At 37.6% G+C, this 25,476-nt stretch overlaps 2 protein-coding genes and 1 pseudogene across 7 annotated transcripts in view; 1 reads left to right on the forward strand and 2 right to left on the reverse strand.

Moving 5' to 3' along the window:
- Window positions 1-18,792, reverse strand: part of PURG (purine rich element binding protein G) — a 36,954-nt gene extending 18,162 nt beyond the window's left edge. The window contains exons 1-3 of one of the 3 annotated variants that reach the window (XM_086703379.1): window positions 18,267-18,792; window positions 17,093-17,962; window positions 14,856-14,857 (exon numbers count right to left, since the gene is read on the reverse strand). In XM_086703379.1, coding sequence (XP_086559505.1) covers window positions 14,856-14,857; window positions 17,093-17,956 — 866 coding nt within the window. In that variant the 5' untranslated portion in view covers window positions 17,957-17,962; window positions 18,267-18,792. Of the gene's footprint in view, window positions 1-12,788; window positions 17,963-18,266 lie in introns of those variants that run through there. The other 2 variants (XM_086703378.1, XM_086703377.1) reach the window with 2 other exon arrangements.
- A 91-nt stretch (window positions 18,793-18,883) lies between these two features.
- WRN (WRN RecQ like helicase) overlaps window positions 18,884-25,476 on the forward strand; it is a 151,080-nt gene continuing 144,487 nt past the window's right edge. For 2 of the 4 annotated variants that reach the window (XM_086703370.1, XM_086703371.1), the window contains exon 1: window positions 18,884-19,111. The gene's annotated coding sequence lies outside the window, so the exon portion shown is untranslated. The remainder of the gene's footprint in view (window positions 19,112-25,476) is intronic. The other 2 variants (XM_086703373.1, XM_086703372.1) reach the window with 1 other exon arrangement.
- Window positions 23,152-24,179, reverse strand: LOC112869857 (nuclear receptor subfamily 5 group A member 2 pseudogene; annotated as a pseudogene).

A 25,476-nucleotide genomic window follows, 5' to 3' on the forward strand; every position in this document is an offset into this window, starting at 1 on the left:
TGAAGTACTGTGATCTTGAAGCAAGGAGATTTCAAAGGCAAAGCAGGAACAGGATCAGTGGTGATTAAGTGAAGAGAGATGATTTAAGCAATCAGCACAGTGCTAGGTATGGAGGGGAAAAGAAAAGAGGAAGAAACAGTCTCTGGTCTTAAACTTAATAAAAAAGGGGGATTGGGCAAATCAGACAGGGGAACAGTGCACTGAAATACTTCACTGAAGCAACCATATCTAAATGTGAAGGATGCCAAGGAGGAATGGATGGTCAATAAATGCCAGATGAAACAAAGACGATGCGGAGAAAAATACACTAAAGAAAGAAATTGAAGATAACTGTAATCGGAGTTTTTATGACTGCAGGGATATAGAAATTGAAAGGTTCTTAGGAATCACCTGTTATGAGCCAATCCCCACAAGTGAGGAGTAAACAAGCTGGGGCCCACAGAGGTTAAATGCCTCCCCCTGGGCCAGCTACAAGGCCCAGAGTCAGGGCTTCTAACACAGAGCCCTGACCTCTATACCACACTGCTGCACAACGGGAGGGAAAAGGTGAGACCTTAGGATTCTTAAAATTCCATGAATGCTTGAAATAATAGTCTGAGTAATATGAATAAATTGGGGGAGGGGGACTTTATTAATTATAGCACAGATGTAGTGAGTAATTTGGCAATGACATTCATTTTATAGTCATTTTGTGACAGAAGTTTTAAAACTAATAATTTAGAATTAAATTATTGAAAATCTAATGTAGGAATCAAATTCTGGGTTTAACTAAGATTGATTTTTTTCCATATAAACTATAAAAAATTTCCATCAAATAAAATGTAGATGTTATGTAGTATAATCTGAAGACAGAAGCAAATCACTTTAACAGAAGGTACTGCTTGAATCCCAGCTTGATATGTCATTAAATGTAATATTTGGGTCTTTTAAAAAAAATAAGTCAAACAGTAAATGGTGATTAACAAACCAAATTGCACATAATAAGTTAATGACCTGAAGGATTCCTTAAATAGGAGTAGAGTTTAATAATGCTTGGAGAACAATAATGCAAATTAGCTTCAGTTATTATAAATCCAATAGGCATTCTTTATTCAAAGTAAATTTAATATTATAATTGATAAAGTATGTAAATAATTGTCAAAAAATGCTCAGAACTTGGGGAATTTTCAGGCTGAAGGTTTTACTATATTAGATACAGAGTCTTACTGACAAAATATTAGTGCCTAGCTTATGTTAGAGACGTTAGAGGAGAGGTTAAGTTCTAGGTTGTTGGCAGTGTGTGCCTTTGAGAATTGCGTGGCATGAAACGAATTTCTGTGATATTGGGGTGGTCATGGTGAGCAACGAAGAAAGATCTTAAATAGTGATGGGGGAAAGGAAAAAGAGTAATTGCTTACTATGTTACTGAACCAGATGCATTACAACTCTTTCACTAAATATTTTCAACTCAAAAATTTTTCCTCGTATTGAGAAAACATTTCTAAAAAAAAAAAAAAGCAGAAACAAAAACAAAAGAAAACATTTCTAATTTTATAGTGGAGCTCAAGGAAATAATGAGATTCAATTTTAAAGAATTTTCTTTGAAGTAAATATCATCAGTATGTTGCAATAGATCATTAAAGAAATATCTGGGTGTACAAAAATTATGAAATTATTTAAAATTGCTGTAAATAAATAGCATTTGTCTGAAAAAATCATATACACTCATATTATGAATTGTTAAATTCATAAAACGAAGAACGATTCGGTTATCATTATCCAAGAATCACTATCAACTGGTTTTTGTGTTAGTTCCAAGATAATTTAGGCCAAGAACAGGCACATTTTTTCCATGTTAAAATCCAGCATAATACTCATAATTATAGTATTTCTGTTTATTTAGATGGAGATTGCTTATAGGATTTAAAACTTTATTCATTTCTTTAGAAAATTTTAATAACAGAGGAAGAAGAATTTTAAAAAACTTAAAAAATAAGAATTTTAAGAATGTTTCTTGGGTTTGGGTTTTTCTTATTGCCAATGATTCCTGAACTAGCATTTGAAACATCCATTTGCAGAAATGCATTTTTATATATGCCTATTTCTCCCAGATTATATTTCTAATGAAGCTGCTTAGAGGTAAAGTTTCATATTGTACTCAGCAAAGATTTTGAAAGCATTTGGTGAACATTAATTCTGCCAAATTCCAGAAAAATTTCTAATCAACTTTGTAAGTAATGAGAAAATCCTAGAATGTACATAGGAAAAATCTACAGAAATTCCATGATTTAATTTCCTTGGTAATTCTAACCTCACACCTTCAACAAACAAACAAACAAACAAACAAACAAATATACAAAAACTGTCCCTCTGGAATACCCTAGGTCTCATGAGCAATAAAGGTTACTCTTCCTTGTAACTCAGAGGAAAGTTTCCAGGACCAAATATACTTCATTTGCAGCCACCCAAAGATTCTAAGGATTGCTTAATAAATATAAGCACAATTGCTTTGCAATTGTAAACCTTTTTACATGTGAGAATTATAACAACACAGGATATATGTATCATACCTGGAGAGCTAAGTAGCAATAATCAATAGCCATAAACCAATCCACTATGGATGGGCGAAGGTTTAAGCAAATATCTTGCTTATTTTAAAAAAGAGAAAAAAGTACACTGGTGGTTGCCAGGGGATGGGGTGGAGGAATTAGACAGTTTTTCAATGGGCTTAGAGTTTCAGTTTTGCAAGACAAAAAAGTTCTGGACATTGGTGGTACAACAAGGTGAATGTACTTAACACTAATGAACTGCATATTAGAAATGGTTAAGATGGTAAATTTTATGTTATGTGCTTTTTAAGCCACAATAAAAAAAAATTGAACTAGACCAGAAAAGTGAGGTATTCAGACTGATTAAGGATATTTTTGTGTACTCCTAATAAATTGTAAGTTTATATTTAAAAAAGAAAATTGGGAAAGGTCATTTTTGAGACTTAGAGGGTCATCTTATGAAAGGTGAAAGACAAATCACCTATGTACTTAACTCAGGCTGGAAAGACAGAATATTTTGGTTTTGACATCTGGGGAATATGTAACTAGTGGTTACATGTCAAGTAGTTTGAATTTGAACATTGGAGGTGGGGGAGAAACTAGCATTCCCAGCGATCATTGCCCAGAAAGCTAGACAATATGATAGTACGACATCTTAAATATTTGGGTTTATGTATTTAGCCTCTCTGTGTTTAAAGTGGGCCCTAGATATTAGTTGTTAATAGGATAACCAAAAAATCGTTTTGGCTGACAGTATTAAAACCTAAACAATTCCAGCTGGAAAGATGATGTGGAAGAAAGAATGCAAGTCTAAGGCCATGACAAAGAATGGCCCCCACACCATTCAGAAAGAGCAAGATTAAAAAGCCAATTTCTGAACCCCACTCTGGATCAACCAAATCATAATCTCTGGGGGCAGGGACCAGAACCTACATTTTAAATATGCTGTGTACACTGGGGCGCCTGGGTGGCTCAGTTGGTTGAGCTTCCGACTTTGGCTCAGGTCATGATCTCACAGTTCCTGAGTTTGAGCCCTGCATCAGGCTCTGTACTGACAGCTCAGAGCCTGGAGCCTGCTTCAGATTCTGGGTCTCCCTCTCTCTCTGACCCTCCCCTGTTCATGCTCTGTTTCTCTCTGTCTCAAAAATAAACAAACATTAAAAAAAATTTTAATTATTTGTCCACTGAAATTTGGAAATGTTACAGTGTCATGAGAAAGCATAAGATGCCTGGAAGGAGTGACAAGAAAAAATGGACCCTGCAAGTGAGAATCGAGTTTCATATTGATTCATGCCAGATCCCTGAATTTAGATATTATTGCCACAGCTAACCTTTTGCCCTATGCAAAGCCTTGAAAATCTCCAGGAGAAAATCACACATATTATTTGCAGCAATAATCAACTTACTTAGAATCTTGTTCTTTAATACAGAAAACTTAAGAGGAAATAGAGAATTTTGTTGTTTCTTTTCATCTTAAATTAGAAGTGCAAGAAAAAATAGAGAATGGAAATATTTTATTGCTTCAATCTTTAAAGAGAATTTAATCTAGACTTTTATGAAGAAAAACCTCATAATATGCAATAATTTGGTTATCCAATTTACTGTACCATCACTTATGTCTTCCCAAATAAACCTGTAACAGGTACTTTTGAAATAGCCACATAAGTACCAAGTACATTCCTTCATATGGCTGTTTCTGGGGAAAAAAAAAGACTAAAAGTAAAAAGTTTCTTATGAAAATCATAAAAGCTAGACTTAATTTTGAGGGGCAAATCTCATGAAACCTATCTTAACTAATTCATTTAATTAGTACAGCTCATGAAAATTTGAAAATGTCTTTTATGTTGTTTTGCAATAACAAGGGGTAGGAGGAAGTCATTTTTTTTCTTAACATGTTTTCAGAATAATACTAGAAAAATTGAAATCACGCTTCTTTATCCAATGTGATAAATTAATAAAAGACCTGAAAACAAAAGTTCCCAGTATTCCCAAGAAATTCTCTCAGAGTTGAAAAGAATCTTCAAGGTAATAACAATCCATTTTTTTCTTGATTTATTAATTCCCTTTATGCATCCTAAACTAAGTGCATGTCTATTCTCTGCCTTCAATAATTTCAGCAACAGGGAAGGAACACTACTTCTTAAAGGTGGCCCTCATGTCGAGCTGAAATTTCCTATAAATCTATTTTGTCTGAAGCTGACTCAAATAATAAGACATAAATTTTTTAACCTAAAATTTAAATTGTAGCTATAATACAACAGGACACAGAATTTTAAAAATACATTATACAGCCTATAATAATCCTTTTGACTTGGTGACTATCTCTGTTATGTTCATCTTTTTCACAATTAGGAATTCATTCATTGTTCTGGAGTACTAATCATCAAAGGGGTAGTAGTTGGAAACAGAAGTTAATGAACTTGCAGAACTGCCAAATGTCTATATATGAATGATTTGGTATTTCTGATAAAGCATGATCCATTAGAATGACAGCTAGTAAGGTTATATCATAGATATTAATTATATAGACTTATATAAAATATTGTTTTATTAATTTTGATCAATACATTAATTATAGAATGTCCACAGGTTAGCAAGCACAATATAAATTATTTTTAAGTATGTTGGTTATGTTTTCAAATATGCTCAATGAGCATCCAGAAGTTTCTCTAAATTTAAATCAATGGGTACCACTAAAAGTACCATAAATACATTACAGTATATATCTATAGCTCCTCTATCCTACACACATAGATAAGACATAGGAAGATGATAAAAATATATGCATTTAAAAGAAATTAGTATATTTCTTATCGCTTATATATCTTAAGAGACAATTGGCATTTTAACCTTTAGCCTTTATTTTCTGTTTACTTACTTGGCTTATTTTACTAATTATGAACCATTTGAGCTACATGATACATGTCACAAAATGTAAAATTTTTTTTTTTTTTAATTTTTTTTTCAACATTTATTTATTTTTTGGGACAGAGAGAGACAGAGCATGAACGGGGGAGGGGCAGAGAGAGAGGGAGACACAGAATCGGAAACAGGCTCCAGGCTCTGAGCCATCAGCCCAGAGCCCGACGCGGGGCTCGAACTCACGGACCGCGAGATCGTGACCTGGCTGAAGTCGGACACTTAACCGACTGCGCCACCCAGGCGCCCCACAAAATGTAAAATTGAGGGACTAAACTAAGGTCCCTTCAAGTCCTAATGTTTAATATTTCCTAACAGTTGTATTAGTAACCATTGAGTATAGAAATTATTTACTTTCCATTACTAAGATTTATATACCAGCTATTTGATAAATTAAAAAACGTTTCAGTCTCCATAAATTTGAATGCTAGGCTTTTCATATAAGAATTCCTAATTATTAGTTCCTATCAGAGTTATCTCAAGATAGTTGTCAAAAAATCAGAAGAAAATTTATTAAATGTCATGACAGGATAAAGAGAGAAGAAATGATTTTTACTCAAAGTCTAGTCAATTGATAAAAAATATTATTTTAGATTTGTAAATTTCTCAAGGCTGAATGAATAGCACGGAGACTTCTTTTTACCAAGATCTTACAGTTGTTATGACCACATTTCTCCTTCCCTGTCTTTTGTAGCTAAGGTAAGATCACATCAACCTGCAGCTATGGTTCTTAAAATGTGGTCCCCAAGGCAGCAGCATCAGCTTACCTGGGAATGTGTCAGAAATGCAAATGTTTGGTCCCCTCCTCACCACACCAGGCCAACAGACTCAACCCAGGAAGCGGGGCCAGCAATCTGTTTTAACAAGCCCTCTGGTTGATTCTCAATCAAACCAAAATTTGAAAACCACTGGCCTGGAGCAACAGAGGAAAATATGTGTCTGTAAATAGGGTCAGTTCAGTTTCCTCTGCTGGGGATATGGAAAAGAAGGGGAGACTTGGTAACGAAATACGAAAATCAGTGGAGTGATATAGGAAGAGTAAGTTGGTAAAAAGAGTTTCAAAAAACAATAAACTTTTCACTGATATTGACACGACTTGTTTCCAGATCAATTCAACATGACCAGTTGATTTCGGGTCATGAAAATGAAATAGTAGATCCACAGTAAATAGTAATTTGTCTTCTCTCTGCACTTAAGGGTTAAATTGGGATGATTCATCTATATTGTCATGTGATCTCTTTCCAAAATAGACATTTATTTAAAACGGTTGAGACTAGAGGTTCAATCCATAAAGATCATATAAGTTGTATTTAATAGCACTGAACTTTAACAAACTAGATGAACACTTATATAAGCAGTGTCTCTTGGTGGTACTAGCCCCATATATGGGGATTAGTTTGGGATAAAATAATTCCTCGTAATCTGAGGCAGATTTACCAGTAATACATGGGGGTAGACTGTGCTATATTAGTCAGGGGGTTAGATTTTGGAGTAAGTCTTAAAGATAGTTCGGCCTAATTGAATGAACACAGTCTTTGGCTTGGTGTCAATTTGGGTTCAAATACATTAGTTCTGAAATACTGAACCAGTTTTGAAAATCTCTGGAAAATCATATTAAAATGGTGATGATAAAAAAAAATGGTGACAATAGGGTTGTTATAAGTAGAATAGTTACAGGGGTTCAGCAATGTTTAATATATGGTAGGTATTCAATAAGTAATGGTTGTTAATACTAATAAGATTGCCTCTTTCTTTTGTTACCACCTTCTCTTTAAAAATGGTCATGGTGCAATTTTCCTAGAGGCTACATTCGTTTCTGAAATTACTTGTCAATCGTGCTAGTCAAAGTATTTCCTGAAGATACAGTGTATACTGAAAAGTTGGAATAACTGACCTTTCAGTCCATATCTTCCCAAGTGAGATGTTTCTATTCATACTAAATTCCTGTACAGAAATACGGTAACAGTATTGATATTAGTTAAGTAGCAGTCCTTTCTGAGTCTATAGATCTAGTTCATAGGGCAATTTTTTCAGTCTTTATTGTGTTTCAGTTGTCATCTAAACAAATAAATAGGATGGAGAGGAGCTGTGTTGGTATTGGGAGAAATTAATGTTCTTACTATGACAGGGGGGTAAAAGAAGGGAGGACATTTTAAAATTCTATTTTTTAAAATGATTATAGCATGGTTTAACCTTTAAGGAGAACAGCAATAGATAAAATTCCATAATAAATTCACCTGAACTTTCAAATTATTTTGTTCTATTGAAATTCTAGACTGTCAACCATTGGTATAAACCACATTGCTAGTCTGAAACACCTAGAAATAAAATACAGCAGTTTCTGAAGCAAATTAGCAAATGATAAGGAATTTTTTTATATCTAGGTGTCTTGTACATATCCTTATCCTTATTCCTAAATTATCTTAAAAATTTTTTTTAACGTTTATTTTCGAGAGAGCGAGAGAGAGCACAAGCAGGGGAGGCGCAGACGGGGGGGGGGGGGTGTGTGTGTGGGGGGGGGGGGACACACATAGAATCTGAAACAGGCTCCAGGCTCTGAGCTGTCAGCACAGAGCCCGATGTGGGGCTCGAACTCACCAACTGTGAAATCATGACCTGAGCCAAAGTCGGACGCTTAACTGACTGAGCCACCCAGGCATCCCCTAAATTATTATCTTAATGGTTCTGTTGTTTTATTTTATGGGTAGTTTTGGCACTTATGTATGATCTTTTGGTATTGGTGCTCAGAATGTTTGAATGGGAAGATAGGGACAATTTCTACAAAACGGCAAGGGCAAATAACTGCCAACTAAACCGTTCTCTCATATCCCACTTAGCTTTCAAACAGCATTGAAGAAGAAACCGCGAAGAACCTAAAATGTACCTGCTATATTGAGAAGAGGGAGGAGAAAAAAAATTTCTAACAACAGGCAATCCACTCTCAACAGAATTTGTTGCGAACTGACCAACAAGATTGCTATTGCAAAGCACCACCAGGCTTAAAGGCTGCTTTATCATATGGACTATTTCTGCAATGGAATTTTATATGCACAGAGATTTTTGAAATTAATGAAATACACATGTGTATACACACTTCAAAATACACTTTGGTAACTCTTAAGCACGGTCTCTGATAAACCAATGGGCACCAGAAGGAGAGGTCTAGGGAGAAAGGTGTCACTCTTTTCCATTTGATCTATTGACAGTGGTGGCACTGTATACTGGAGGATTCGGGCGCCTAAGTAAAGCATCTGGGACAAAAACCCTTATGTGTTCTTCTCTTCTCCTTCAATCACCAACCTTGGTGGTTTCTCAAGGCTAAAAACAAAACAAACAAACTCATTATGATGTTTTATCTTTGCACACTCTAGTAGTTACGGGTCCTCTAAAGTAGAACCATATCGTTCACAGCTCAGTGCCCTTCCTGATTTCCTTTGTTAAACATCATTATTTCTAACGTAATACGTTCAGTAGACCAAGGAAATAGAGGTCAAAGGTAGTATTTGATTCTCAGGGGCCCCTGAAATGATAGCAGTGGTGTATTACTTAGCAACGTAATTTAAGGTTCTTTCAGGTACAATGCCATTTCAGGGTGTGATGTTAATTTTTAAAATTCTTTTGTCATGCAGAATGTAAGAAATGATTACAGAATGTGTAGAAACAAGTAATGCTTCCAAAGAATAAGACCTCATACAGATAATAAAAGTATTTCCATAAAAAAATTAAAGCATAGGATGATTGTACAGTTAGTGTAAACAGTTTGATCTTAAGAAGGGCCAGGAACAAAATTTCATTTTGTGTGGCTGAAGAGATACATACATGTGATAAAACTGCCACTTCTTCCTGTTCTTTTGGGTATAAGCACAGATTGCTGCATTATTTTGTTTTTAATACAGATTGTCTTATACTTTCCAATTCTGGTATTCTGTTTTTTTCTTTCACACTTCATTGATACAGAATATTATTAGAAGTTTAGAGTAGGAGGGAACCTTAGCTTCTAGCACAATCTTGTTCATGTTTCATAAAAGGAAGCCATCCTACTGAAGTTAAATGGTTTACTGAGAGTCAGGCCTTACACTGGAAGAATTAGGTCTTATTATTCTTTCTCAAATGATCTTTTAAAGGTTAAATAAATAGGGATTTGGTCTTGAGAAGTCTTATTTCTTCCATTTTGTTATATTGATTTCTTTTGCTATAGGCAAACAAAATAGTAAACCACTACCTTTCTCTTCTCTCTTCCTTGTGTATTTGTTAGCTCTAGGCAACAGCCTCATCAAATCCACAACAAATAATAAATAAAATCTTGAAGAGTATGTATTATACTACTCCAAGAAAAATAAGACACTAAGGATTTCTGAATATAGGTATCTCACAAGAAATTCTGTCTTTAATCAGATCAAATAAACAGATTTATACCACCATTTTGATAAAGACAAAAGCCCACAAAAGCATTTTTTCCCCTAATCTTACACTTGGGAGCAAGTCTAACTTTTAACTACTATGAACATTTTTCTTAGGGATGACTTTTCCTTTTATGTACGCCTATTATTTCCTGGAAACCAATCAACACTTTGAATAGAATAACACAGAAACTATATAAGGGGGGAAATGAGAGGGCAGACAACTCCTATACAATCTTAGAAAAAAGCCAACAACAGAAAGGAAGAAAATGTATATTTCATTAATAAGTATTTCCTTTACATTCACATCACAAATTCACTTCACTGTAGCAGCACTAATTTCATTATGAATAAGTTTTTATTTACTGGTAGATGTCACTGGCCTTAGTAAGACATTTCTCACAAAGAATATTTGAAAGAAGGTAAAGTTTGGAAAACACAATTTACCTGAAAGCACCAACATGAGAAACTCCTTGATTAAGGATGAGAAATTCCTAATTTTTTAAGCAAAACTCGTTCCTGCAGGAGAATTTACCTTCTTTTTGACCCCATTCCTTAAATAAGAAGCAATACCTATAAACCATTTTAAGCTTGAACAAGTAAATACTGGAGAGTTTTACCAATGTTATAGATTCTGTAAAGGATGATGGGTTATTCATCATTAAAATAAACACTTTTTTATGCTTTAAAAATATATATTTAAGAGGGTCCTGTCTTCTAACAACTCTCTCATTTACAAACAGGAAATTATGCCACCAATTATGGAGATATATTTTTAATGTTTAAACCAGTGCTTGAATTTTTAAAACTTTTTAATATTTTCATAAAATTTACAGATACCAATCTATTAAAAAATTCCTCCTCAACCCTCATATTCTAGTACTTCTAATAGTACTAGATCTTTTCCTCTGATTTAATTTATAACTAGATAATTATAACTAGATAATCTTTTCCTCTGATTTAATTTATAACTAGATAATATCCTTTAAGGTTCCAGCATGTGACTTTCAATTTTTCAGATAATTTTTTCTTGGTGGTTATTAGAAAAATGACTTTAAATATACATGTTTGATATGAATGAGAAGAGAATTTGATTTTGATTTTGGGGGGGGGAGGGGTTTTAAAAACTATTAAAGCATTATGCTAACTTTATTTTCAAACAATTTACTGTTTAATACTCTTCCAGCAGAGAATGGAGATGGTTTAGTTGTACTTGTAACCTTATAGCCCCAAAGTTTTTACTCTCTCCGCAAATCATCATAGTACCCCTTCTGGTCCCAAAGACATCTGATGGACTCTGAGTCCTTCAGTGGGGAATCCATGCCTTAAACAATCAGGACTAGTGTTACCCCTTTGTTTAGTACTGGATTTGACTAGGTTGCTAAATGAATTATTCATTAATAACCTCATCATAATAAAGATAAAAGCTCATGTTAACAAATCAAAAGATTTCAACAGTCATAGCACAACCTTTCACTATAGTTCCATTACTTATTTGCTCTCATAATGGCAAGGTCTTTGGATAACAATAAGATATTAAAAGAATTAGTAAAACTTAAGTAATAATTTATTAAAGCTTTAAATATCAGTGTTTTTCATTAGAGAACACAGTTAACCTAACACTTGGTAAAATAGTTTAATATCCTGCCAGTCCTCAACTGTATTACTTTAGGAAAAAGACCAATAGTCTTTTGAGAGAAGGAACAGGGAAAGACAGGAAGGGCAAGGTGGTTAGGGACAGAGAAGGGAAATTAAATATTTATACACTTTAAATTAATATATACACATATTTGCATCTTAAGTTAATATTAATGGGATTCATTCAAAATTTCCTTGAGGTTCCCTTGGTGTAATAATATAATTCAAATTAAGTGCTATGTTAACTAGTACAAGTATGGTATCTAAGTAAAAGGGGAAAAATTCATTTAAAATGACAGATCTAAAACTGATACTACCAGGACATATACACAGGACAGTGTATATATTTTCCTTTGTATGTTTATAAAGAATATATGTATAGACACATATGCTTGTATATTCAGAGTAACTCTAGAAGGATACGCAAGAAATCGGTAACACCGGTTACTTTTCACTGTCTACCTAACCGTAGCGTTTAAATTTTGTACCATACATGTCTTCCCTATTCAAAAATATTGATTAAAAACTACCAAAATAAATTTAATTTTAAAAAACAAGTCAAATTAGGAAAAAAAACTTTTTTTTAACGTTATAGAAGAAAATATACTAATACATATATTGTTTTTCCAAGATCCACCTACATAAGTTTTGGTATCTTTACTTTGTGACAGTAAGCGTGAGTTAAAAACTCAACTTTCACATGACCTTAAATTGGGAAAAACACATTTTCCCTGTACCTCATCGCTACAGCACTGTGGACTATGGTCTGTCTCAACAGCATACTAATATCCTTATTTTCTTCCTGTGATGGGTTAGCCGTTAGCCATGTTACTTGTGAAATTCAAAAAATCTTTAAGGAAACTTCAGAAGGACTATAAGAATCTTACTTGGCAGTGATAAGTATTACACCTCTGTTATTCTGTTGGCATAGGGTCAATTTTAACTTCTCTTTGTGGTTTACTTTAGATTTTTATCCTGCCAAAGATGTTTGGTGTTTTAGTAAACACAGACTTCAAACTATGTGGTGACTAAGCAAAGCCCTTACATAAAGCTTGGAATAGGATTTTATAAATAGTTCCAATGAAAGACATTTTGAAATAAGCAGGGAAAAAAAATCTCACGTTTATAAAAATTATTTTCAGAACGCCACTTAAAAATTCAAATTAAGTCCTAATCACTTAGATATTAAAATAAACCATAAAACAAAATCTAAAGGAGTGATAGTACATACACCAGCTTTCAATGGTAGCTGCTTAGTAAAAATGAGTGTCTGAGGGTGTATTCCAATTTCGTCCTCTTCAAATTGTGCAGCTCAGATAAATGTTTATTTTACTGAAAATATTTGCAAAATTACAATATAAATACATGAATATATTAAGATAGGATGATTATATATAATGTATTCTTATCCATATATATAAAATGAATGCAGTAAATATAGCATATTCTCGATGAATTGTTAGTACACAGTGTTTCTTAGTAAAGTACATACAACCTATTATTAAGCAACAATTATCTAGTTTTCAAATGTACATCTCAGGAAGTTTTTAGGATGAAAGGATACACTAAATCTCCCAATACCCTTTTTGGTTGGTGAAAGTTAGTTCTGCAAATTTTGAAATAATACTGTATTGATTTTAGCAATGGTTCTGAGGCTCTTCGCATTTTCTTAATTTGAAACTTTATTTCTTTAGTCTGGGTGTTTTCTTAATGACACTGTATCAGCCAACCATGCCTTTAATTCTTACACAGTATCATGTACTGTCTTTTCATTAGTTGTTTTAACACACATCAACAATGAAACAGAATTACTAAAAAATTTTTTTTCTGCACAAATTCCCAAAATTAACTTTCAGGGTATTATGGGGAGTCTCAACTAGATATAGTCTCAACTGTAATACTAATCTGGGCTAGAAGTAGTTTTTCATTGATTTTAGTTCTTAAGAATACAAATATGAACTCTACTTTAAGTGTTCATTAAATGTATTGGGAGTTGTTTCAAAAGCATCTTCTACCCTTCTCTGTTACACTGATTTAATGGAAACTTGTTATTATAGCAGTTCCAACACAAACATCTGCATGCAAGAGATCACCCTACAGATTCTAACTACATAGTTATTGAAACACATCCCACCTTTCAAGTGGCATAAATGTACATCTTCTATATACAAAAGGTAAAGTGCATTATTAAATTAGTGAACTGACAGATTGTCTGCCTGGACCATATAGCTTTCAAATAGACAAATGTGAAATTCTCCCATTAGAACCAATTATTTCAAGAGGTTCCAACTAGCTTTTCCACCCTGTCGTTTACTTTTTGGCCATGCTCTTTAGTGCAAATAAGCTTGTGTTTGACTCAAGTTTAAGGGACATGGCAGTTTGGGGTTTTAACAAGGAAAATTATAAAATGTGGCAGAACTTTTAATACTTTTATAATACATTGCATCTTTTGCATATTAAGCAACAGATTAGTGTTGCTTTCAATTGCTAGGAGCACACTGCCAACTATTATGAGGAACCCGTTTCCAAATTTCATACTATTAGCTTATATTATTACAGTTTTGAGTCTATACCACATTATGCTTGGGTTATGTGCAAACATCATCAGTGTTTTAGAATTATACAATGAACTAGTAATTTTGGTTACTAACTTGAATGTTCATTTTTTGACTTCTAACATCCAGTTGCCTTAAGAGTTTAATGTCTTCAAGGCAGGGATCCTATTATTTTGAAGAATACCATGTACACTTGCAGCTCCATTTATGTTACAAATGACAATAAATAAAATGTATATTGCACAGATAAAAATAGTAGCTTATTTTATAAGATACATGGCAATACATGTCCTAATACCAGAGTTTTGAACTGGATCTTATTTGATTATGGCTAATGAATAATTGGGAATTTTAAGTATCAAAAAATTGTAACATCATTTCATTTTTCAATGAATACATATAAAAAAGTGAAACAAAAGGACTGGCAGAAGGCTTAGTGATTCTAAAGTATATTCAATTGCCGGTATATATGCATCTACCAATCTATAGCTTTGAGATGGTAATAACTTTGAAGTATACATACAATGTAGAAGATTTGGCTACTTAACTAATTCTTTAGTTAAACAATTAATGCAAAATTAATATTTATATACAATGAATTAAAGATAGTTAAGTCTGACATGTATTGTGTATATGTATATATACACACGTATGTATGTATATAGACACACACTCTCAAATCTTATCAGACTAAAAACCAAGAAAGAAATCATTTAGACTTAATGGATATAAGTATTTTACGAGGGAAGGTTTTTAAGAGAGAGTATACAGTCATAGCAATAGTGATAGGAACACTCGAATACTGGAACATGCACAGCTCCAGTTTGCCAAAATCTGACAGGTTGATAATTATTAATAGGCACTATGATGGGCAGGAATAACAATCAGTAGTACAGTAATTCAAGTGCACATCACTCCTTCATATACCAAAAGCTACTTTTTATCAAGTCTACAATAGTTATTTTACAGTTAGGACTGTTTAAAGATCCTTGCTACTTTTAGAGTCTCAACACCCACCATGTGCTATTAACTCTAGTATTTCCAACTATCTTCCAACCTTCGGTTGTTCCATAGTAATCCAGATGGTCCACATTTATGATGAACTAATGAGATTCCTTCATACTACTTGGGGAAACGTGAAATACAATCTGAAAACCAATACCAGCATATATGTCTGGGTTATTGATTGCTTGTTTTTAAATAAGAGAGGCCAGTAATATTATTTTCTTAACTCATAACGTTTTCTTAGTGACCTTACTTAAATGTACTTGGGGACAAACTTCTGAAGGAAAAAAATTATTAAAATTATTTTGAACTACTTATGGTATATAAAAGGAGAGCTACATTCTGATCTCAATCCATGCAGCCAGCTCTCATAAACGAGAGCTATATTTGGGGGTTGAAATCAGTGTCTGGCTCTTAAACATGATATGGACTTATAGTGTGGGAGGTGAATAAAGCCAAGATAAAAGACAATAGTTTCAATCAGAATAAAATGCAGCTCAACAGATAAAATTCTAGTCAGTTAATACAGGGTGGGTTGGTACACATATACAATATATCCACTTGTTTAAAAATTGCTTAGGTGTTGAAAAATTGCTGTGGCACTTCCTGGAAAGCAATTTTTAATGCAGGTAACTGGGTGAGTCTTGTGTAAAGTAAACCTTTTTAAGTATCATAAAGAGCACCTTGGAAAATGCTTGAATTTTCCTTTCAAATATGTTTATAACCAATCTAAAATATTTTCCCAGGCTGAAAATTTATATTCTAAATGCTTTTTAGAAAAAGAGTTGTTTGTTTGTTTGTTTGTTTTTCTGGAATTAAAATACCTGTAAAAGCCAGGTTTATATTGGAAGTGTTGACACGGTTTTAACGGTAGCAATTGCAAAAGTGCTACTAAAATGTATTATTACAGATGTATTTTTGTATCAGTGAACTGGTGCACCAACCCCTCTGAAAGAGTGCTAAAGAAGAAGCATAAAATAGAACACCTTGAGTCCACGATATATTTTGGGGGAAAAAAAAACAAAAAACCTCTCACAACCTTCAAATTAGCATGAAAGGCTAAAACACCAAGATTTCCATAGCAAAGCCATAGGATGAAGCCTCCCACTCAACAGTGACATAAAAGTAATTCCTAAAACTTCGGAAAGTCAATAAAAATATATGGTACAGTAAGTAGAGGTAAAGATAGGGTTATAACTAGTTTAGAACAACCAATTAAAACTCTCCCACGGCTTTGATATGGCAACTATAAACTCCAGGGTTACCACAAAATTTGAAATTATAGAATACTGTAGTAGCTGTAAGATTTGACTCTTTAATGGTATGGTTTAATACTGTTATCCAATGAACAACTGATATATTTCTACATGTACTTTTATAAATAAATATATTTGTATTATACTTGAGGTCAATTTCTGTTTCTGTGGTAACTGCCCTACAGGTAAGCTTAGCAGCTTTTAACGAAGTAGGGATGGAATACTTTTTTGGGGAACTTGTTAAATAGAAATTCACACTTCCATATTAAGTATATGTATCTTTTTCAGGATTATGTCATAGTGCAATGTAAATCTTAGTTATGGTATTTAGAAGGTCAGAATGTCACATTTTGTGCTGATTTGCATACTTCAATGGTCTGGAGCAGTTGAAGCAGCTAAACTATTTAGCTCTGGGAAGATCGGAATTCCCATAAGAATTATAATGTTCTACGTATAACATGAGAATCAGACTCCTTGAAGTATAAACTACCAGAGGTATTACTAATAACAAAGGGCCAAAAAAGAGGAAAAACTTCTTCAAATGATTATGGATCAGTACTTTTAGCCAATTATATGATTTAAAATTTTGCCTGATGGAGTTCAAATTCACTCTAGTCGAGGCATTCTTGTTCTTCACCACTGGCCCTTCTGCCATCCATTCTCTTTTCTTTATGGCTGTTGCAAATTTTCCTCATCTCTTCTTCATACTTGATAAAATTCTCCCCAAACCTTGTCCAAGCTTTGAATGGAACAGTAATAGTATTACGGTAAGGTGGCCTCACCTCACTTACCTTCAGGAAAATTCCATATTTATTAGAGCCCACATCAAAGTAGAACCTTTTATTGTCCACTCTGAAAGAAGTCCCCTCTGGGAGTTCAAGTGGGTCATCATCTCCACCTCTTCGTTCTTCTATGTCCCCTTCGCCATAGTCTTCAATTAGCTGAACCAAGGCATCACGAAACTCGATCATTCCTTGTGCTGGGAGCACAATAGTCTGTTCTTGGCCCAAACTGTGACCAAAATAACCTATCATGCCAGTCCCCCGCATCATGGTTTGTCTAATTCTTAGGAAGCGACCCCGCTGATTTTCCTTTAGGTCTAGATAGTATTTCCTATTGTCCCTCTCTATGTAGTCTGTTTTGAGGACACTATGAGGGTGCTCTTCGGACCCTACAGAGACTGGTGGGGAGGGTGCCGAGTGCTTCTGTCTCCTCCTGGACGCTTGCTCTTTGCCGTGGCCATGCTCCTGTCGGTGGCCTTTCAGGCCCAGGTGGGCGTAATGCTCGATGAAGTCCCCTAGACAGTCCTTCAGCTCCGCTGCCACAGACAGGGACAGAGTCAGTTTACTCTTTCTGATATTGTCCTGCCGGCCTCTCCCTATCCAGACTTCAGCTATCTTTAGGAACCGGCCCCGGGAGCTTTGCTTCACGTCTAGGTAAAACCTCTTTTTCTGGATGTCCACTCGTTTGGAGGCCAGCTCCTGGATTTCGGCTGCACCCCCAGCCTGATTAGGGGTGGCTGAGGCCGCGTAGTGGGGGTAGTGGGAGTGCTGGGCCTGGGGATAGAGTCTACTCTTGCTTAGGCCAGAGCCCCCTACATTCTTGCCGCCGCGGCCGCGGCCGCCGCCGCCTCCCCTTCGCCTGGCTCTTTCCATCTTCAGCTGCAAGTGACAAACAGACACACGGGGTGGGGTGGGGGAGGGGTGTTGAGAACAATCGCAGACGCCCCTCGGCCTGCGCTGCCCCCGCCTCCGCCCGGGACCCCCACACCGGGCCGCGGTGCACGGCGCCCGCCGCCGCAGCGCCCGGCTCCCGCCTCTGCCCGACCGTCGGCGGCGACAGGCGGCGTCTCCCGGCTCCGCACCGCGCACACAGCATCCCTCCGCCGCCCCGGCCTCCCGCTCGCCGCCGGGCCGCCGGCCTCAGGCTCGGCAGCCCCGGGGTCCCCAGCCAGTAAACACTCACATCGACACTGCCATCACCGCCGCTACCGATGCCCTTCACGACCGCCGCCGCCGCCAGCTCTCGGCCCCTCTGCTGCAGCCGCCGCAGCCGCTGCCCCCCGCCAACTCCCCCGCCGCCGCCGCCGCTCGCACCGTCCCCCGCCGGAGCAGCCGGGCAGGGGCATCGCCTGCGGCGCCCGCCGCCGCCGCCGCCCCTCCTGCGGCCGCTGCGGGGGCCGCCGCCTCTCTTCGGGCACCGGCCCGATACCCGCCGGGAGGGGAGGGGGGGGTGGCGGCGGGGGGCGGGCCGTGGACCCCGCCTCCTCCAGCACAGCCCGCTGAAGGGAAGAGAAGGTCTCGCGCTCTTCCTCGGGGCGCGCCCTGACCGAAGCCCGGCGCGCGGAGATGGACTATGAGTGCGAGGTGACTGGACAGGTGCGAAGATGGTAACGAGGACGGAGGTGGCGAGACTGTTGTGACTTCTCCACGTTCCTCCGGGATGCAGGACTCTGGCGGCCCAGCGGCATCCGCACAGGGACTACATTTCCCGGAATGCTCAGCGGTAGCGAGAGTCCTTGCGCATGCGCGCCGCCTGGCCCGCTGGGCTTGATGGGAGGGCTGCCGCGCACCACGAATGGAGGACGGGGGCGGGGCGGACCTCGGAGGGAGGGGTGGAGAAGATAGGTCTACCCCAGCTGATAATGTGCCGTGGGCGCCCTGACGCCAAGGCGTGCGCTCTGCAGCGCGGGAATAAGATCTGTTGAGTTGGTGTCCGGCCTGGATGCCTGGCTTCCAGGCCCTGCTGTTGTGGCGCTTCACAATTCGTCCAGCTGAAGGAGGAGACCCGTTGAACTGGCTCTTCTCAGGGTAACGTGACTTCCCTACCCCTGTTTCAGCCAGCTCCAGACCCTGGGGTATCATTCTAGCCTTCCCAGACATTGGGGGTGCGTGCTCAGTCCCGAAGAGCAGGCCGCTGGGCAGTGTGTAGGAGGTGCCTTAAAACCCGCGACCTCCTGCCCCTTCCCACCTCCGGAGCATGCCGGAAAAGGGCCCCCACATGCCGCAGGCCTTCCCAGGGCTTCTGTCAGCCAAAAAGTGAGCTTTCCCATTCCCTCCCACCTTCAGCTTGTGCCACCGGTTGCCTGTCTTGGGCCCTTGGGATTGTACCCTTCGGATCCAGCCTTTACTGCTGCAGAAATGGAGCCACTCCATATTTTCATAACAAAGTCGAGGGCAATAACCTATTACGTGTAATTTAGCAAATTAAGTTGGATTTCTTGAGTTTAAATCCTTTAACAGTAAGTTTTGAATAAAGAGCTGAAGGAAAGCTGGTTCTGTGGCTGGGGTGGGGCGGGAAGTGCAAAGGCCCTGAGGAAGCCTGTTTGGCGTGTTCAAAGAGCAGTCTAGGAGGCCAGTAAGTTAAAGCACAATGAGATAGTAAGGGAGAAGTTGGAGGAGGTGAAGTCAGACGGGAAAGAGCTGAGGACAGATAGTGTAGGACTTCATAGGGTATTTTGAAAATTTGGGTTTTCATTCTGAGGGAAGTGGGAAGCTATTGGAGAGTTTTGTCAGGGAAACATCATCATCTGAATGATCTTTAAAAAAAAAAAAAACAAAAAACTGGTAAGGGGCACCTGCCTAGCTCAGTCAGTTGAGCCTCCGACTTTGGCTCAGGTCATGATCTCACAGTTTATGGGTTTGAACCCCAACAGCCTGTCAGCGCAGAGCCTACTTTGGATCCTCTGTCCCCCCTCTCTCTCTGCCTCTCCCCTGCTTGTGCTCTCTATCAAAAAATAAATAAAACATTAAAAAAAATAGAAAACACTGGTAAAATATATGTAACAAAATGTGCCACTGTAACAGTTTTTAAGTGGACAGCTCATTGACATTAATTACACTCACTATGTTGCACAGCCATCACCACTATTTAAAAAAATTTTTTTTTAAATGTTTACTCATTTTTTTGAAAGGAGAGAGAGCACAAGTTGGGGAGGGGCTGAGGAAGAGGGAGACACTGAATCTGAAGCAGGCCTCCAGGCTCTGAGCAGAGCCTGGCACAGGGCTCGAATGCACAAACCCAGAGATCATGACCTGAGCTGAGGTCTGGTGCTTAACTAACTGAGCCACCCAGGTGCCCCCATCACCACTATTTTTAAAATTTTTTCACCCCAAGTTCTAACTGGTTAATTATTCAATAATTCCCCATTGCCCTTTCTGCCTAGCCCCTGGTAACCTCTAATATCTCTCTCTATGAATTTGCTCATTCTGGAATCATATAATATTTGAGTTCTTAAACACTTTTTAATTTTAATTTTTTAAAAAAATATTTGTGCTTTTGCATCTGGCTTATTTCATTCAGCATAATGTTTTCAGGGTTCATTCATGTTGTACCGTGTATCAGAACTTAATTTCTTTTGGCACACCTGGGTGGCTTAGTTGGTTAAGCGTCCAACTTCAGTTCAAGTCACTCTCCTATGGTTCGTGAGTTTGAGCCCCGTGTTGGGCTCTGTGCTGACAGCTCAGAGCCTGGAGCCTGCTTTGGATTCTGTCTCTCTCTCTCTACCCCTTCTCCGCTCACATTCTGTTTCTCTCAAAGATAAACGTTAGGGGCGCCTGGATGGCTCAGTTGGTTAAGCGTCCGACTTTGGCTCAGGTCATGATCTCACGGTTCATGGGTTCGAGCCCCGTGTTGGACTCTGTGCTGGCAGCTCAGAGCCTGGAGTCTGCTTTAGATTCTGTGCCTCCTTTTCTCTCTGCCCCTCCCCAACTCATGCTCTGTTTCTCTCTGTCTCAAAAATAAACAAACATAAAAAAAATAAAAAAGTTAAAAAAATAAAAAAGAACTTATGGCGGAGTAATATTTCATTGTGTGTTTATATTCCGTTTTATGTTCATCTGTTGATGGACACTTGGTTTTTTTTTGTTTTTTTTTGTTTTTTTTTGTTTTTTTTTACCACTTTTGGCTATTGTGAATAATGCTGCAGTGAACACTGGCTTACAAATATCTGCTCGAGTTCCTGTTTCCAATTCTTTTGGGTATATATCTAGGAGTGGACTTGCTGGATCATATGATAATTCTGTTTCAGTCGTTGAGGAGCTAATCACATTGGCAGCACTGTTTTACATTTCACCAGAGATGTGGTAAGACTTCTAGTTTCTCCATATCTTCTCCAAATAATTTTCTTCCTCTTTCATATAATTCTTATTCCTAGGTGATGAAGTGAAGTGATATCTTATTGTGGTTTTGATTTGCATTTCCTTAGTGACTAATGATGTTGAGCATTTTTTTCATGTGCTTATTGGCTATTTGGTATATCTTCTTTGGAGCAATGTCTGTTCAAGTTTTTGCCCATTTTTATTTTTTTAAAGTTTATTTACTGAAAAATTTTTTAATGTTTATTTATTTTTGAGAGAGAGACAGAGTGTAAGTTGCGGAGGGGCAGAGAGGGAGGGAGGGAGAGAGAGAGAATCCCAAGCAGGCTCCTCACTGTCAGCGTGGAGCCTGATATAGAGCTTGAACTCATGAACTGTGAGGTCATGATCTGAGCTGAAATCAAGAGGTAACTGACTGAGCCACCCAGGTGCCCCTATTTGTTTTTGTTTTTAGTGGAAAACACTTTATCACAAAGTGATTGCATACTCAGGAAATATCTGGCCTCACTGTGCTAAATCAATGCATTCGGCTTGTCCTCTGCAGCCTAGTATCTATTTCCACCTTCAGCCATCTTTAAATGGGACGATAAAGGACAAGAGAGTAAAGAGCTGGATATGTTAATAGTCTTAACAGCATGGTGGTTGTATTCTATCAACTTAGTTGGATCCGTTCAGGTAACTTTTTTGTTTCCCTGTACAAGTCACAGTGCTTAATGACGACTGCTGTGAAAAGCACTATTTTCCATTTGCACACAGCTTCCATATTCCCTGATCCCTCTGCACGGTTTTTAACAGTCACCCTTTATATTCAAAGTCTGCTTTGTATTGTCTTTCTCTCAAAGAGTTTTAAATTTCCTCCAAAAGTCCTAGGTGATCAGAAGCTACAGTATTTTGTAGCCACATCTACCCCTATGACTGGAAAAGGGAGAAATTGATTTTGTAACAGATACACTGAGGAATCAAATCCAGGATTCACTTTGTTCTTAAAACAGAGAATGAAACCACTGACTACCAAATGTGCTTTGATAGTGACTTTCAGTTTCCAAACTTCTGTTTCACTTTCCCAGATTAATTCAGTATTAAGTTTCAGGAAATAAAATAATTATGTAGTTAAACAGAGATACTTATACAAACAAGAACTGTGTTTACAATGTACCAATCTATTAAAATCAACAATAGACATAGATATTTAGAACTAAACCCCCAGCCAAGTAGACTAGCACTCACCATTTGCCTAAGCCCCATCCAATGACCGTAAACATCCTGTTGGAATCTGCTCCAAAAACAAAAGCTTTACCAACCAAATGTCAAAGTAAACAGGTAATAAAGACCTATTTGATACTAGTAACCAGTGGTATCATTTTCACTCTTCAGGGTTTAAATACAAGTAAATGTTGGTATTTTTTCTTTTAAGTTGGCACTATTATAACTTTTTATTTGGTAGTTTTTAAGAAGTTCCCTAGGTTGCTGGTTCACATAGACTTAAATTTTCTAGCCATAAGCTATCTGAATTAAAGGAAATAAGTAAAGACATTCTACTATTCAGAAAAAAAAAAAAAAAAACCAGCCAAATTTACTATAGTTTACATGAAATGCTATTCCCCTCTCCCCCAACCTATGAATCCATATAATAAAAGCTGTGATAGTCCTGATGTCAAGGTTATAAGATTTTTCTAACTCTGTAAATCATGTAAAGAAGAAAAGTTAAGGAAAGTGTATTTTCAGCACTAAGAATGTTTTAATTAGGAACAGAGTTAGGTCTCTCTTGAAAGGGAGAGTCGTAAAAGCTGGTCACATATCTTAAGTTCGCTGAAGAAGTTACTACTTCTGGCCCACTCAACGGTGGAGAAGAGGGTTTGATCAGCCATTTTGCACATAAACCCAAACGTGCTCAGCTTTTTGTGCTTGCTTTAGTTAGCTTGCTCTTGCTGCAAATAGGCCATGACTTTGGCCTGGACTTGAGGCTCATCTGGTTCACACTTCACGAGTTGCAGTATCAGATGTGGGATGCTTGCTGGGGAGCTTGTCTGGTAACTGTCCATGGAGGAATATAACCCGTTATTGACTCCCGTGAGCTGGTGTCAGGGTCTGGGTACTCAGACTTGATGGCCTGGCTAGGGGACTGAAGTATGTTTGGTAACCTTGCGGGCTGCAATGAGGTAGCATTGTCATGCTAATGGAGGATGTTGCAAAGGGACTTCTGTCATAGTCTGTAGGAGGCAAGGCCTTTGGAGGCCTTTGGAGGTAAAATGCATGTTCTGGATTGCAGAAGAGATTCTGAGCTCAGAGGGCATTGCTTGGATCACGGGAGACATGGCTTCTAGCTTAAGTCCACTGGCTCGGATGAAGGCTTTTTTCTGTTTTAGAGACCCATCTGTCTTGTACATTGGCCCAGATTTATTCCTTCCCCTGTGCATTTGGTTGGCCCTTTACTGCTTCTAGCTTCATTCCAACACAGAGACGTTTTTTAAATTGACAGTAAGAACAACGCTTTCTCTTTCTCTGTGTTTTATCAATTTGGCAGTTCTGGTGTTCTATACATGTGTACCTTTTATTATTTTGGACTGTGCTTGAAAAACCCTTTGCAGCTTTCACAGGTGAGGAGCCCATAACGGTACCCAAACACTTTATTGCCACACACTGGACAGAGCTCTTCTTGATCTTCATCATAGGAATAATTCAGCATTTTAAACTGAGACGCTTGCATGTTTTCTGGCATCTGCCCCTGTTCCCCATGCGACTGAGCCAGTCTCAGGGCTTCAGTCCCCACTTCGGGCAGCATGATAAGGTGGCTCTGGGTGGAGATAGGGAGTCCTTGTCTGTCCAGAAGCCCAGCACCTCCCTCTCCTGCCTCATTTACACCTCTCGTGTGTCCAAGAGCAGTCCTTCCAGCCCCAAGGGTGAAGGTGCTGGGAAGAAAGGGGAAAGATGAGGAGAAAAGGGGAGGTGAGTAGGACAGAGGAAGGCTGGGATGAGGGGTGATGACAGTCCCTTTGCCCATTTTTAAATTGAGTTGTTTATCTTTTTGTTATTGCATTGTATGAAATCTTCATAGTATATTCTCTTTATTAAACACTTACCAGAAATATGATTTGCAGATATTTTCTCCCATTCTGTGGATTGTCTTTACACTTTTGGATAATGTTCTTTTATTCATAAAAGTTTTAAATTTTGGTAAAGTTCAGTATATCTATTTTTTCTTTTGTTGCTTGTGCTCTTGTTGTCATGTTTAAGAATTTGTTCCCAAGTCCAAAGTCATGAAGATTCACTTCTATGTTTTCTTCTAAGAGTTTTTTATAGTCTTAGTAGCTCTTATATTTGAATCAATATATTTTGAGTTAATTTTTGTATATGGTGTGAGGTAGAGGTCCAAGTTCATTGTTTTTGCAGGTGGAAATCCAACTGTCTCAATATCATCTGTTGAAGAACTTCTTTTTTCACCGAATGGACTTGGCATCCTTGTCAAAAATCAGTTGGCCATAAATGTAAGAATTAATTTCTGGAAGCTCAATTCTGTTCCACTGATCTATATGTTTATTCTTATGCCAGTACAACACTGTTTTGGTCACTGTAGTTTTGTAGTATGTTTTGAAACTGGAAAGTGTGAGTCTCCAACTTTATTCTTTTTGAAGACTGTTATGGCTCTTCAAGGCCCTTGGAATTCCATAAGAATTTGAGGATTGGCTTTTTCATTTCTGGAAAAAAGGCTGTAGGAGTCTTGATAGATATTACATTGAAGCTGTAGTTAGCTTTGGGTAGCATTGGCACCTTATCAATCAATGTTAAGCATTTCTGTCCATGAACATGGATGTCTTTCCATTAATTGGTATCTTTAAAATCTTTTTCAGCAGTGTTTTGGAAGTATTCAAGTTTTTCACCTTCTTGGATAAATTTACTATTAGGTATTTTATTTTATTCTTTTAGCTGCTATTATAAATGAAATTACTTTCATAATTTTTTTTCAGATTGTTCATTGCTAGTGTGTAAAACACAGCCGACTTTTTGTGTATTGATCTTGTATCCTACAACTTTGCTGACTTTTCTTATTAGATCTAGTGGATTTCTTGTGGATTCTTTGG

This window comes from Puma concolor, chromosome B1, assembly GCF_028749965.1.
Source record: "Puma concolor isolate L17-30 chromosome B1, mPumCon1.1.hap2, whole genome shotgun sequence".
Taxonomy (NCBI): Eukaryota; Metazoa; Chordata; class Mammalia; order Carnivora; family Felidae; genus Puma; species Puma concolor.